This window comes from Trachypithecus francoisi, unplaced genomic scaffold (genome assembly GCF_009764315.1).
Source record: "Trachypithecus francoisi isolate TF-2019V2 unplaced genomic scaffold, Tfra_2.0 Lachesis_group4, whole genome shotgun sequence".
Taxonomy (NCBI): Eukaryota; Metazoa; Chordata; class Mammalia; order Primates; family Cercopithecidae; genus Trachypithecus; species Trachypithecus francoisi.
In genome coordinates, this window is record NW_022681469.1 from 138,507,948 (window position 1) to 138,520,153 (window position 12,206).

The following is a 12,206-nucleotide window of genomic DNA, read 5'->3' on the forward strand; positions in this document are numbered from 1 at the left end:
CACTCCCCTGGATTCCAACAGGCCCCCCAGCCATGCTGGTCCTCACTGTCCTCTGGGGCGCTCACTGGCAGCCCTCGTTGCTGCTTTAATTACAGCTTATTTTCATTGTAAAAGATTTTAAACGTATGGAGGATGTGGAGAGAATAATAGAACCCACACTCTACGGATTCACATCTTAACATTTTCCTATTCACTTTAGACACATTTTAAAGAAATAAAGCACCGCACATGTAGCTTGAAGATGCCTGTGTTCTCCTCAATCTTGTCTCATTCACTCTCCTCAGACAGAACTACTGTCCTCAGTGAGGTCCCTAGCCATATCTGCGAGGATATATACACAGGCACGCACATACATGCACACTCACACACAGAACACACATGCACACGCACGCTCACCTATACACACGAGTAACACTGGTTTCTCAAAGTAATTTGTCCATGGAAAACCTCAAACCCCCAGAAGTGCACCGGAAGCAGGTTCCTGGGAACTCTCCCTGTGCGGGAAGTCTCTGCACTCCCAGCACTGCGCTCTGTGACCCTCAGGCTGCTGCAAGCCATACCTGGGACACCTGCCCTCAAACTGCTGCCCGCCCTGCAGGACACAATTTTCACCAAGAAGGCAGGCCCTGTGGTGACGTTTCCACCCTTCAGCTGTGAGTGCTGCCTCCCATGGCCACATACATGCGACCTGTCTGTGGTCTAAACTCTCAGAGGAGGGAATTCTTTTTTTTTTTTTTTTTTGAGATGGAGTCTCACTCTGTCACCCAGGCTGGAGTGCAGTGGTGTGATCTTGGCTCACTGCAGTCTCTGCCTCCCAGGTTCAAGCGATTCTCCTGCCTCAGCCTCCTGAGTAGCTGGGATTACAGGTGTACACCACCACGCCCGGCTAATTTTTTTTTTGTGTGTATTTTTAGTAGAGATGAGGTTTCGCCATATTTGCCAGGCTGGTCTCAAACTCCTAACCTCAAGTGATCCACCCATCTCGGCCTCCCAAAGTGCTGGGATTACAGGTGTGAGCTACCGTGCCCAGCCAGAAGAGGGAATTCTAGGCATGCCCTGTGATGGGGTTGCCTTTATCTCTCCCGCCAGGCCTCTGGGAGCTCACCCCACCAGGGAGCCCACCTGGCAGGTGGACTGAGTCCACGAAGGCGTGGCATGCCCAGGTGTGCTCATGCATGTGCGTGTGGCACTGCCTGGGAACACCTGTGCTGCACCTGTCTACGCTGGGGCCTCATGTCCCCTGCTGCACAGTGACAGCAGGAGGAGCCCGATGGCACCTGAGGAGTGGGGTGCACACATGTTCATGCATGTGGTCACATGCATGTGTGTACACGTGATTGTGCATTCACGTGCATGTATGGAAACATGCACATGAGCAGGACGGTGTGTGTGTGAATGTGTATAGATGAAGCTCATACATATGCACGAGCACCTGTGTGTGCATGTGTGCACAGTGCTTGTGAGTGTGCACGTGTCATATGTGCCTGTGTTGTGTGGCATGGGCACATGTGCACTCGTGGGTTGTCCCTATCTGGAAAGTCCCTTGCTCCTGACCCAGCTGCCCTTCTGCTGCCAGCCTGTCTCCCTTTCTTGCCTAACTTTCATCTACACCATGTCATGGATGGTCCTCAGGGCAGTGTTGCTCTAGAAGCCCACCCACCTGGCAGACCCTGGAAAGCTGGCCTCTAGGAAGGTGGGCTGCAGGATCCAGAAGCCCCTTCCCCTCCAGCTCCTGCTGCAGCCACCACGAGTCCCATTCCTGGCCCCATTCCACCTGCCCAACTCTAGGAAGGCACAGGGCTCTGTGCTAACACATGCTGTGGCTGTTCCTGTCCTTGCCCCTGGGCCCCAGGACAGTAGCATATGATACTTGAGGGCCCATCCCCACCCCAGCTGCTATGTTCCTGCCTCCTCTCCACCCTCTACCTGGCACCTGCCTCTCCCCTGCCTCATGCCCCCACTTTCACCTGTCCTTTCCTGGAGATGGCCCCAAGCTTCAGGTCTGACCTCTCTTCCACCTGTAGCCAGTCCTTCCAGCAGCCCCTAAGTCAGACCCCACCAGGTTGCGTGGCTCTGCCCTCCTTGCATCAAGAGAGAAATCTGGTGTCCACAGGTCCCAAACACCTCCTGTCACTTAGTTAACCCCCCTTTCTAATGGACAGAGAGAGCTGCCCTTCCCACTCCACAGCGGTTCTCAGGCACAGCAGCATGCAGCTGGAATGGAGAAGAGAGTGGCATTATCTCATTTGGTTTCCAGTCTGCTTTGGTTCTACAGTCACCTTACACTAGTGGTAAGTGAAACTAATCTTCCATTTAATGAAGTAATATGCAGTGCTTTTAAACAAATTGTAATTAAAGTGGGAGTTGGTGGGAAGAGAAAGCATAAAGTAAACAGAAGAGGATATGCATGGTCAGAGTTCCATTCAAGAGTGGTAACCGTGAGGAAGTATGGGAAGCAGGTCTGTTGTGAGACCCACCCATCCATTCCACAGACGGGAAGAATAAGTTGACCCTGCCCTGCGGAATGGTGCTGCCCAGACCCCAGCTTGACCCAGCCCCCACGCCGCCTCCCCACATAGCACATGGGTGCTTTTGTGTCCTTGATACCCGGGCCCCTGAAAAAGGGCATGATCCCTGATGGAGGGGAGGGAGGGGTGCCCAACATAAAGGGGTGCCTGGGTGAGGAAGCCTGCTGGCTGAGGACAATCTGCCCTGGCAGTTCCAGGGACAAAGGGGAGGCGGTGTGCAGGGTCTGGGCTTGGAGGGGTCTGCCTGAGCCACGAGCCTCTGCAAGTCAGGCCTTCCAGGTGCCCTGATGCAAACAGGAGCCTTGCATTGCCTGTGGCTCTCTTGGGGTGATGCGACAGGTCCAGGCAGGCCCAGTGCATCCAGGTGGGGTCAGAGCAGGTTCTCATCCTGGCCTGGACTCCTGGGACCCCAGGCTGGCCCCAAGTCCCATCTCTCAGAGCCAGAGGTGGCTGCAGGAGGGAGGGCAGCTGCCCAGGGATCAGGCTGGATTGCGTATAATCCACGATTAGAGAGCATGGGTCGGGAGGAGACAGGGTCTGAGGCGGGCCGTGGGCAGCTGCCCTATTTACACAGCTGGTGGGTGCCTTCCAGAGAAGGGAGGGGGCTCACGATTGGCCTGTAGGATGGCCCAAAGCTGGCCACCTGCTGCCTGGGCCCAGGTGCCCTCAGGGTGGTACCCAGGCTCTTCCCCTCCCTGAGTTCCCGGAACGTCTCACCCACCCCTCTCCCAGCCCTGCCCAGCCCCTCCCAGGAGGGCCACACAAATCTCCACCCTACCCTGCTCACAGCTCCTTCCTGCAACCCCCACCTCCTCAGCCAAGCTCAGGGCAGACTCTGGAGGGGCAGGTCTGTGCTGTGGCCTCTGAAGGTGAGCCTGGGCACCGAGCCCCGAGTTGGCCACTTCGTACCCACCCTGGGCCCTGTCCTCAGAGGACTCACTCCGGCTACTGCACAGACCTTGAGGGCAGGCTGCAGCCCTGGGTTGGGATCATGCTAACCTGATGGGGTGACCTTCCAGGCAGGCTCCTCTGGGCACACCCCTCCACTTCTGCAAGGGCAGCAAGCCCCTTAAATCAGATGAGCTGCTGTAGAAGTGGCGGGTGTGGGGGGGATTCTGACCACTCCCAGAGGCTCTGCTGTGCACCCGCCCCAGCTGCACGGCGGCCCCTCCCCATGCCTCCCTCCTTGAGTTCGGTCGCCCAGGCACCCCGACCCTATCACCATCAAGAACCTGGTCTTTCCCCTCAGCTGCTCGCCTCTGATCCCCTCCGTCAACCCCCACTGGGAGTCCTCACCTGACCACAGAACGCTCTGGGGGTGAGTGCCCCTCCAGGGGCTGCCCCCTGCCCTCTCGGGCACCCAGGGTGGATCCAGTGTCCCTTTGAGCCTGCAGGCTGCATCCCCCTCCTCGGGCCGCTGCTCTTGTGGGTTCACTCTCCCCACACCCCTCTCCCCTGGCCACCTGCAGCAGCCCCCACGCCCGGCCTGCAGAGGGGATGAGGGCACTCAGACCCCACCTGTCCCTCAAGTACTTACCTAGCCACTGCCCTGCCATGCCGAGCCCTTGGCCCAGCAGCCTCTCCTCTAAGAGCATCTCCACACCACCCCCAGCCTGGTGTCTCCCCACAGGTGGGGGTGGCGGCAGCCCTGGGATGTCATCCATCCCTGTAAGCGATACTGTGGGCAGTCGGCAGACAGACTGGGAGGTGGCCCAGCCTGGGCTTCCTGTCCCGCCCGCTCTGTTTCAGCCTGGCCCCAGCTGTCCCCCAGATCCGCGCCTCCCGATCCCCACCTGCTCCCTGCTGTCTGGACTTGGACAGCTCTAATGCTAGAGCATCTGAGTGACACTTTTCTGTCCCTGCCCAGCAGGTCCGCCTCGACCCAAGCCAGCAGCTCCTGGTGTGCCAGCCCTTGCCACACACACAGACCCTCTGCTGCCCATTCCCCTCCCATCAGGAGAAGGCTGTGGAACTCAGGGTCACAGGTTTTGGGGTCAGTGACAAACCTGCTCTTTCAGACGCTCTTCCTACACACTTGTGTCATACACACTTTATAACCATAACCTCCATTTTCTCAGACCCAACGGCACCTGCATGTGCTTCAAAGCAATTCCCTGGGGCCCAGCAGAGGGATCCTATGCCCCCGCCCTCCCCCGTAAGCTGGCCCTTCCCAGAGCACCATTGCCAGGCTCGCACTCCCCGAGCCCCTCCGGGCAGCCGCTGCCAGGGCCACTCAAGGTGCTACTTACATGGGGTGGGCAGGGGGCCAGGGATAGTCGGAGATGGGCAGGGCGGGGGCCCCACTGGTGAGGGGCCCTCAGCTTCTGGGGTCCCTGAGCCCCTCCTCACAGAGTTCAGGATGTCAGAGATCCTCGGGGCTGGGGCGGAACAGACAAGACGTGAACACAAGGCAGGCACGGGGGGCATGCAGGACAGAAACCATGGGCAATCAGCCAAGCCAGAGATTGAGGGGCACAGAGTGAGACGTGGGGGTGGGGCATGAGGGGAGAGGGGACGGAGGGAGGATGGGGAGATGTGGGGGGAAGAGGGTGGACCTGGGCCAACAGCAGATACAGGGGACAGAAGGGGATGTGGGGGACAGAGGGGAGCTTGGGGGACAGAGAGGGAAATGGAGGAGACTTGGGGGACAAAGAGGAACGTGGGGGGACAGAGGGGGGTGCTGGGGATGGGGGTGCATGAAGGGACCAAGGTGGGTGTGGGGGACAGAGGGGGTGTGGGGGACAGAGGGGGTGTGGAAGACAAAAGGGTGTGGGGGACAGAAGGGGGTGTGGGGTACGGGTGTGTGTGAGGGGACCAAGGTGGGTGTGGGGGACAGAGGAAGGTGTGGGAGGGAGAGTGTGGAGGACAGAGGGGGATGTGGGGGACAGAAGGGGGTGTGGGGGACACAGGGAGAGTGTGGGGGCAGAGGGGGATGTGGGGGACAGACGGGGGTATGGGAGACAGAGGGGATATGGGGGACAGAGGGAGAGTGTGAGGGACACAGGGGGGTGTGGGGGACAGAGAGGGTGTGGGGGACAGAGGGGGTGTGGGGGACAGAGGGAGAGTGTGGGGGACAGAGGGGGATGTGGGGGACAGAGGAAGGTGTGGGGGACAGAAGGGTTGTGGGGGACAGAGGGGTATGTGGGGGACACAGAAGGGTGTGGGGGACAGAGGGGTGTGTGGGTGACAGAGGAGGGTGTGTGGGGACAGTGGGGGATGTGGGGGACAGAAAGGGGTGTGGCAGACAGAAGCGGGTGTGGGGGACAGAGGGAGAATGTGAGGGACAGAGCAGAGTTTGGGGAGGAATACGGAACATGAGGGAAAGAGGGGAATTTGGGGGACAGAGGGGGATGTAGGGATAGAGGGTGAACTTAGGGGGACCAAAGCGGTAGAGATGTTGTAGGGTGACCAAGGGGGATATGGGGGGACAGAGGGAGACAGGACAGAGGGTGCTGCTGGGGACAGCGTGGTGCGTGAAGAGGAGGCTGCAGGAGTGAAGGGTAGATGCTCTGGCTGTCGGGTGGCATGGGCTGAAGCTGCTGTGGGCAGAGGGCACACTCCAGGGAGAGGCTGCTGGCCAGCAGGAAGCTGTCAGGTAAGTGGCCCTTAAGGAACGCTGGACAGGGTTACAGGGAGAGGTGGGAGTCACGGGCAGTACAGAGAAGGCCTGGCCTGGCCTGGCCCCATGAGGACAGCCCAGGTCAGCGGAGTCCAGGCTTATGATTCTCCATAATATCCCCTTATTGGTGAGCTCCAGGGACCCTGGCCGGGGTTTCAGTTCTGGCACCTTCCTCAGCCCCCTAGACTGAGGAAGGGCACTCAGGGGTTGGGGTCACATCAGGAACCAGGGTGGCCCTGAGTGCAGGCTCCTGGGCACCATGGGCAGGGCCCCTGGGTGGGTGTGAAGTCTGCGGCTGGGACAGTGATGAGCAGAGAGGGTCTAGGGACATGGGGGGCCTCAGAGGGGCCAGACAGACCCTTTTGGGGGGGGCCTGGGGCTGGACAGCGAGCGGGGAGTAGCAGTGGGAGCAGGAACCGTGTAGGGGGCTGGGCCCTTAAGGGAGAAGCCAGGAGCTGCCCTCCTGGTTAGGGTGGGAGCCCACGGGAAGCCCCACCAGGGCAGGACGCCAGGCTGTGGCGCCGGGGCAGGGTAGCTGGGCTGTGCACGCAGGTGGGAAGCTGCTGAGTGCCGGCCATTCGCAGGGAGCTGTCCGGCAGCAGAGGCGGCAGGCCTGGGGCCACTACTTACACGGGGAGGGTAGGGGGCCTAGGAGAGCCGGAGACAGGCAGGGTAGGGGCCCCGCTGAGAGGGGGCCCTCGGCTTCTGGGGTTCCTGAGCCCCTTCTCACAGAGTTCAGGATGTCAGAGATCCTGGGGGCTGGGGTGGAACAGATGAGACGTGAACATGAGGCAGACAGACATACGAGGAGGCGGCAAGGCGGAGGAGGTCAGTGGTAGGGGTCCCGTGTTCCAGACCCCTTGGGCCTTGGGGTCAGGCCCCGAATCAGAGCCTGCCTCAATAGCAAGGACCTCCCCCCTCCCGCAAGCTGAGGTGGAGTGAGGCCTGTGCCAACCCTGAAGACTGGAATTGAGGCCTGAGCCTCCGGGGCCTCCTATCCTGCCCAGTGGCTTTGAGCAGGAAAGGGGTCCAGGGCCTACCTCACAAAGAGGTGAGGCTCGACGGGCTGCGGCCGCCCTGGGAAGCCCCAGTGAGGGGTTGTGGGGTGATGAGGCTGGAGCCAGGGTCCATGCTCAGCCTGCCCTTGGCTCTGGAGCGGCCCCTCTAGGGGGTTACCAGCCCTCCAACATGACCCCCACAGCGGCAGGGCCCAGGCTACTTACATGGGGCTGGCAGGGGGCTAAAGGGAGCTGGAGATGGGCAGGGCAGGGGCCCCTCAGCTTCTGGGGCTCCCGAGCCCCTCCTCACTGAGCTCAGGATGTCAGGGACCCTGGGGGCTGAGGCGGAACAGGTGAGGCAGGCAGGTGGGTGGGGCGCCCGCAGGCAAAGAATGCAACTGGAGAAGGATGGGGGAGGCCAGGAGGGAGGAAGGGGGTGACAGCTGGATACCTGGGGCTCCTGGGGTGGAGGTGGGGTGGCCACCCTATGGGGGTCCTGAGCCTGTGGTGGCCGCAGCAGTTATGTGAAGGCTGAAGGAGCCAACACGGGGCCAGTGCCAGAGCCAGCAGAGGCCAGGGCAGCACAGGCCAGTGCAGGCTGGCGTGGAGTCAGAGGCCACCCTGCCACCCTAGTGCTGTGACCACTCCTGGCCAGAGCCAGCAGAGGCCAGGCCCACGGAGGGATAGTGACAATTCTCATAGGGGCCTGATGGCCACTGGGCCTGCCTGGACTCTGTACCAGCCTCAGGGCAGCCTGGCAAGGCTTCTTTCTGCACCAGGTGGGGTGGGGGGTGTCTGCCTCCACCTCAAGAGGCTGCTTGGGCTCAGATCTGAGCCACGACTGCTGCTTCGGGGTGTCTTCTCTTCTCCTCTGCAGGATGCAGGCTGGGCCCCCCTCCCAGGTCCCCTCCCTCACTGCTCAGTGCCCCACCGGGCTGAGGGTGATGGCAGAACCTCTGGACAGCTTCCATGCTATTGCCTTTGGGGCCTGTTCCAGACTGCAGGGAATCACACACCAACTCTGTGGCATCCAGGGCCCAAGGTCCTGTGCTCATCTCTGCTCAGGGACAGTGTCACAGCTGGACAGCGTGGGCAGGAGCAAGGCTACGCTTTGGACAGGTGAGAAGTTTTCTCCCCTAAACTGGCAGAGTGGCTGACCCTTGTCGGGCACCGGGGCAGCCCTAAGAACAGCATAGGGCTTATTAGGTGACCGTGTGAGTGATGAGGGTCAGGAGGCCCCACGTGGGTGGTCTGGAGGCAGCGGACTCCATGGAACTTGCCCCAGTGCCGGGTGCCCTGGGGGCCTCTTGGGGAACACACAAGACATTGGCCTGGGTGAGCAAGGAAGGGGGCCCTGGAATCTGTGGTGCAGAAACCCACCGCAGGAGGCCACTCCTGGTTCAGCAAAGGCAAACACGGAAGCACCCACCCAGCTGCCCGGCCACTTGGCAAGTGCATGCTGGACAGAAATGCAAGCTTAAGGAGCTTTAAGACAAAGACAGAATCTTGGAAAAAGTTCTACCCATGAACCTATTTCCCCGTGAGGGTCCTGGTGTGGAGAACCTGCCTCTGCGCAAAGCCGTGGCTTCCTCACTTGGATGCGGTGACTGAGACTGCCCGGCTGCCAGTCATCTCTGCCACACTTCCCACTCTCTGGGCAGGCCTGACACCCAAGCTTAGGGTGGGATTGCAGCTACACGGCCCCCGAGCCCCCCAACACATGCACACACCAGGCATCCAGGAGAGCTGACCCTGCACAAGTCCCACCCGCCTCAAAGAGCAGCCCAGCAGTGCCAAGGCCGCTGCGGGACAAGGACGCAAGTGCAGGTACCTTTAGCGTCTTCATCCTCTATGGTGGTGTTGGCACTGTCAGAAGACTCCTGAGGAAACATGGGAGGCAGTGGGTCAGGATGCGGCCAAGCACAGGTGGGACGTGGCTGAGGGCAGGTGGACAGGGCTGGGCCTGCATCAGGACCAGCCCAGGCTCTGAGGCTGACCTCTGCCCCAGCTGCTTTGACTGGGCTTAAAGGCCAGGGTCTCAGGGGACATGCCCTCTGGCAGCTGCAGTGCCCCAGCTCTGTGGACCTCATGCGGCAGTGACCGGAGAAGACACCCAGTTCTGTGCTGGTCCCTGGGAGGGCACCCCTCACCAGGGCGCATTCTCATGGCAGCCGGCACAGGCTGGCAAGAGTCCGAGGCTGGCCCTGCCACCCTAGTGCTGTGGCCACCCTGCATCCCCAACACATGAGGGCTCCAATTCTCCCAGCAAGATGAGCCTGGCACAGAGACTGGTATGCTCAGCCGACTCTTTAACAAGAGAGGAAAATGGGCTTTTTGAAATTCCAAGACGTAAAACACAATGGGACTGGCTGGTTCCGATGAAGCAGCAGCCGCTGTCATCCAAAATACAGGGTGAGGAGTTCCCAAGTAGCTCTGCAGATCCGCACAGGGCTCCAGGAACCTTGGCCTGGCCCCAGGCAGAGCACTCCTGCCACCCACATTCCCTCAGGGCACCTGCCCGTCCGGGACTGGACGTCCAGCCAGGGCCCAGCCTCACCTCTCAGGTGGCCTTAGAGGGCAGAGGTGGCCCAGTCTCTCCCACCCTGCTCCAGGGCTGCTGCCCTTCAAAAGACCATCCCCCAGCTCCCCAGGAGGCCTGCTCTGCTCCTCAGAGGAAACATCTCACAAGGTCCCTGGGGGTCCGCCCCCTGGTCTGGACACTGCCTGGACACTGCTGGGGGGCCCTAGACCAGAACTACGGGTCTTTAGGTGCAGGGTCAGAGTTCACCGCAGCCCAGAAGGTTGTTTAGGAGTCCTGCAGAGAACATGACCCACCCCAGACACACATGGGGCACCCATCCCCAGCTGCCAGGTGGGGAGAACACCCAGGTCCTGGCCTAGCACCATGGGTGACCCTTGGTCCCTGCCATGGAGAAAGATGTCTTCTGATGATGGGCTGGGTGGTGGCACTGGCCAGAAGGAAGTGGGGGTCCCCACAGAGGCACTCTGGGGACTCTGTAAGGAGCCCAGGCCTAGGTGGCAGCTGGGCTGGAGGGCTGTGTTGGGTGTAGCGGCGCTGTTTTGGAAGTCCTGGAAATGGCTTGGCTGCTGGCCCCATCCCTCCCACCACCCCAGAGAGCCAGCCCCTTCCCTGGCCCCAGAGTGATGATGTCAATGTGATGGGAGCTGATGGCCAGAGCAGAGAGGGGAGCAGAGGAGGGAGGGTCTGCTCAGCAGGAAGCACTGGGGGCCGCATGAGGGAGGTGGGGTGGAGGACAGCCAGGAGGGTCAAGGACACAGCTCCTGAGATGCAGGCCCCGCTCCAGACCTCAGGAAGCCCTACCGCCTGTGGTAGGTGGGACACACGGAGCCCCGGTCTGAGAGTGTCGGCCACATGGGGACTGGGCGCAACTATGCCAAGCACCTCCAGTGGCAAGCCTGGGGCCTGAACCAGTCTGTCCTGTTGTTGCCCACAAAGATGGACTGGGGCCCTGCTGTGCTGTGGGGAGGGGTGGCCAGGGCCATGGGACATCTGCCCTCCACTTGGGCACAAATGCTGCCCCAGACTTCTTTCCTGGCCTGGAGCCTCCTGCCTGGGGAAAGTGGGAGGAGGAAAGGGGGGCAGTACCTTAATCCCGTCCACTGGGTTATGGATGACGGTGGTTTGAGGCTCCTACAGAAGAAGGAAGACACAGAAGAAGGAAAGAGAGGGAAAGTGAGAAGAGGAGGAAGCAGAGACCACCAGGAGGGGAACAGGGAGACAGAGGAGGCATGGGTGGCCAGAGCCTGCGAGAAAGAAGTGCAGAGCAGAGTGGGGGACAGGGATGGAGGCGGCGTGGAGCAGCTGCGGGAGGAGCCTGGGTCAGACGGCAGGGATGGAATGGACAGGAGCTTTGTCCAGGCTGGCGGAGGTGCTGCTGTCCAGGGCAGGAGATGGACTGCGTGGGGCCCCGACAAGCTGCACAATGTGTGTGGGAGCCAGAGAAGCCAGGCTCGGCCTTGGGGAGTTCTCCCCACCCTTTGCTGCTTGAGCCTGTGCCCCAGCGTGGTGGGGGGCACAGGTCTGAAGATGTCATGGGGGTGGGGGTGGCACATGGGATGGACAGGGTCCGAGATGGGGCTGGCTGTGAGGCTGGCACGTGGGCCACCCTGGCCGCTCGAAGGCCTTAGGTAGGCTGGCACCAGGCCACCCTCCAGCCATGGCCTGGCTGCTCTGAGCAGCTCGCCCCTCCCAGGACCGCTCTCCTCTCCTGGGTCTCAGGGTGGCCATTTGGCAAACGCAGTATTCCCGCGGGTGGTCTGGGGCTGGCTCCCGAAGCCTGGCCTGGGGTTCTCAGGGGACACCAAACCTGCTTCCAGCAAATGTGGGGACCTATGGGCCAGCAAGCCCCAAAGCTCTTAGGACAGCTGAGGGGACACAGCACAGTGCCCCAGCAGGAAGGCCGGCACCCACCAGCCACAACTTTACATCCTTGGGAGTACTGCTGTAGGGTTCACCTGTAGGAGCCCCCAGGGCAAGGGGCACTGAGGGGCGCAGTCAGAGCGGAGCATGGTGGGGACCCCTCCCCTCCCCAGCAGGGAGCCCCTAAGTCCTGCCTCTCAGGCAGCCACAGAGCAGCACGGGTGTGCTAGATCCTGAGGGAACACAGACGTGACGGCAAGCCCCCTCCTTGGATGCCCCTGACCTAGACACCTCTCTACTGCACCACTGTGGCCCTGTCTCCCCACGGGCCATGGAATGTGCCACTACGGGCTGTTCCCCCTGCAGAGCCTGGCCCAGCCCCACCAAGCCAGACCCTGGGAGTGGTCTCTGGGTCGGCCTGTTGAGGATGGTGGAGGAGCTAAGGGTGGGGTCCTGGCGGGGAGAGGGTGTCCTCTGCCTCAGTGACATCCTGAACACTCCTGGAGAGACATCCACAAGTCAACATGGGTGGGAGGCTGGGCCTCTCCCCTGTACCCCAACATCTGTGGGTCTCAGTCAGGGGCTCCCCAGAGCAGCCCTAAAACTGTCTGAAGTGGAGCGTCCTGCAACAGTGGCCTCTTCTCTCCACTTCACCACTG

The 12,206-nt window shown here is 61.2% G+C and overlaps 1 protein-coding gene across 22 annotated transcripts in view; it reads right to left on the reverse strand.

Moving 5' to 3' along the window:
* The window catches only part of CAMK2B (calcium/calmodulin dependent protein kinase II beta), a 107,707-nt gene that overhangs the window by 2,408 nt on the left and 93,093 nt on the right, over positions 1 to 12,206 (reverse strand). For 10 of the 22 annotated variants that reach the window (XM_033194016.1, XM_033194023.1, XM_033194021.1 and 7 more), the window contains 5 exons: positions 10,774 to 10,818; positions 8,977 to 9,025; positions 7,371 to 7,484; positions 6,778 to 6,906; positions 4,778 to 4,906 (listed from right to left, as the gene is read on the reverse strand). In XM_033194016.1, the coding sequence (XP_033049907.1) occupies positions 4,778 to 4,906; positions 6,778 to 6,906; positions 7,371 to 7,484; positions 8,977 to 9,025; positions 10,774 to 10,818 (466 nt within the window). The remainder of the gene's footprint in view (positions 1 to 4,777; positions 4,907 to 6,777; positions 6,907 to 7,370; positions 7,485 to 8,976; positions 9,026 to 10,773; positions 10,819 to 12,206) is intronic. The other 12 variants (XM_033194026.1, XM_033194025.1, XM_033194020.1 and 9 more) reach the window with 5 other exon arrangements.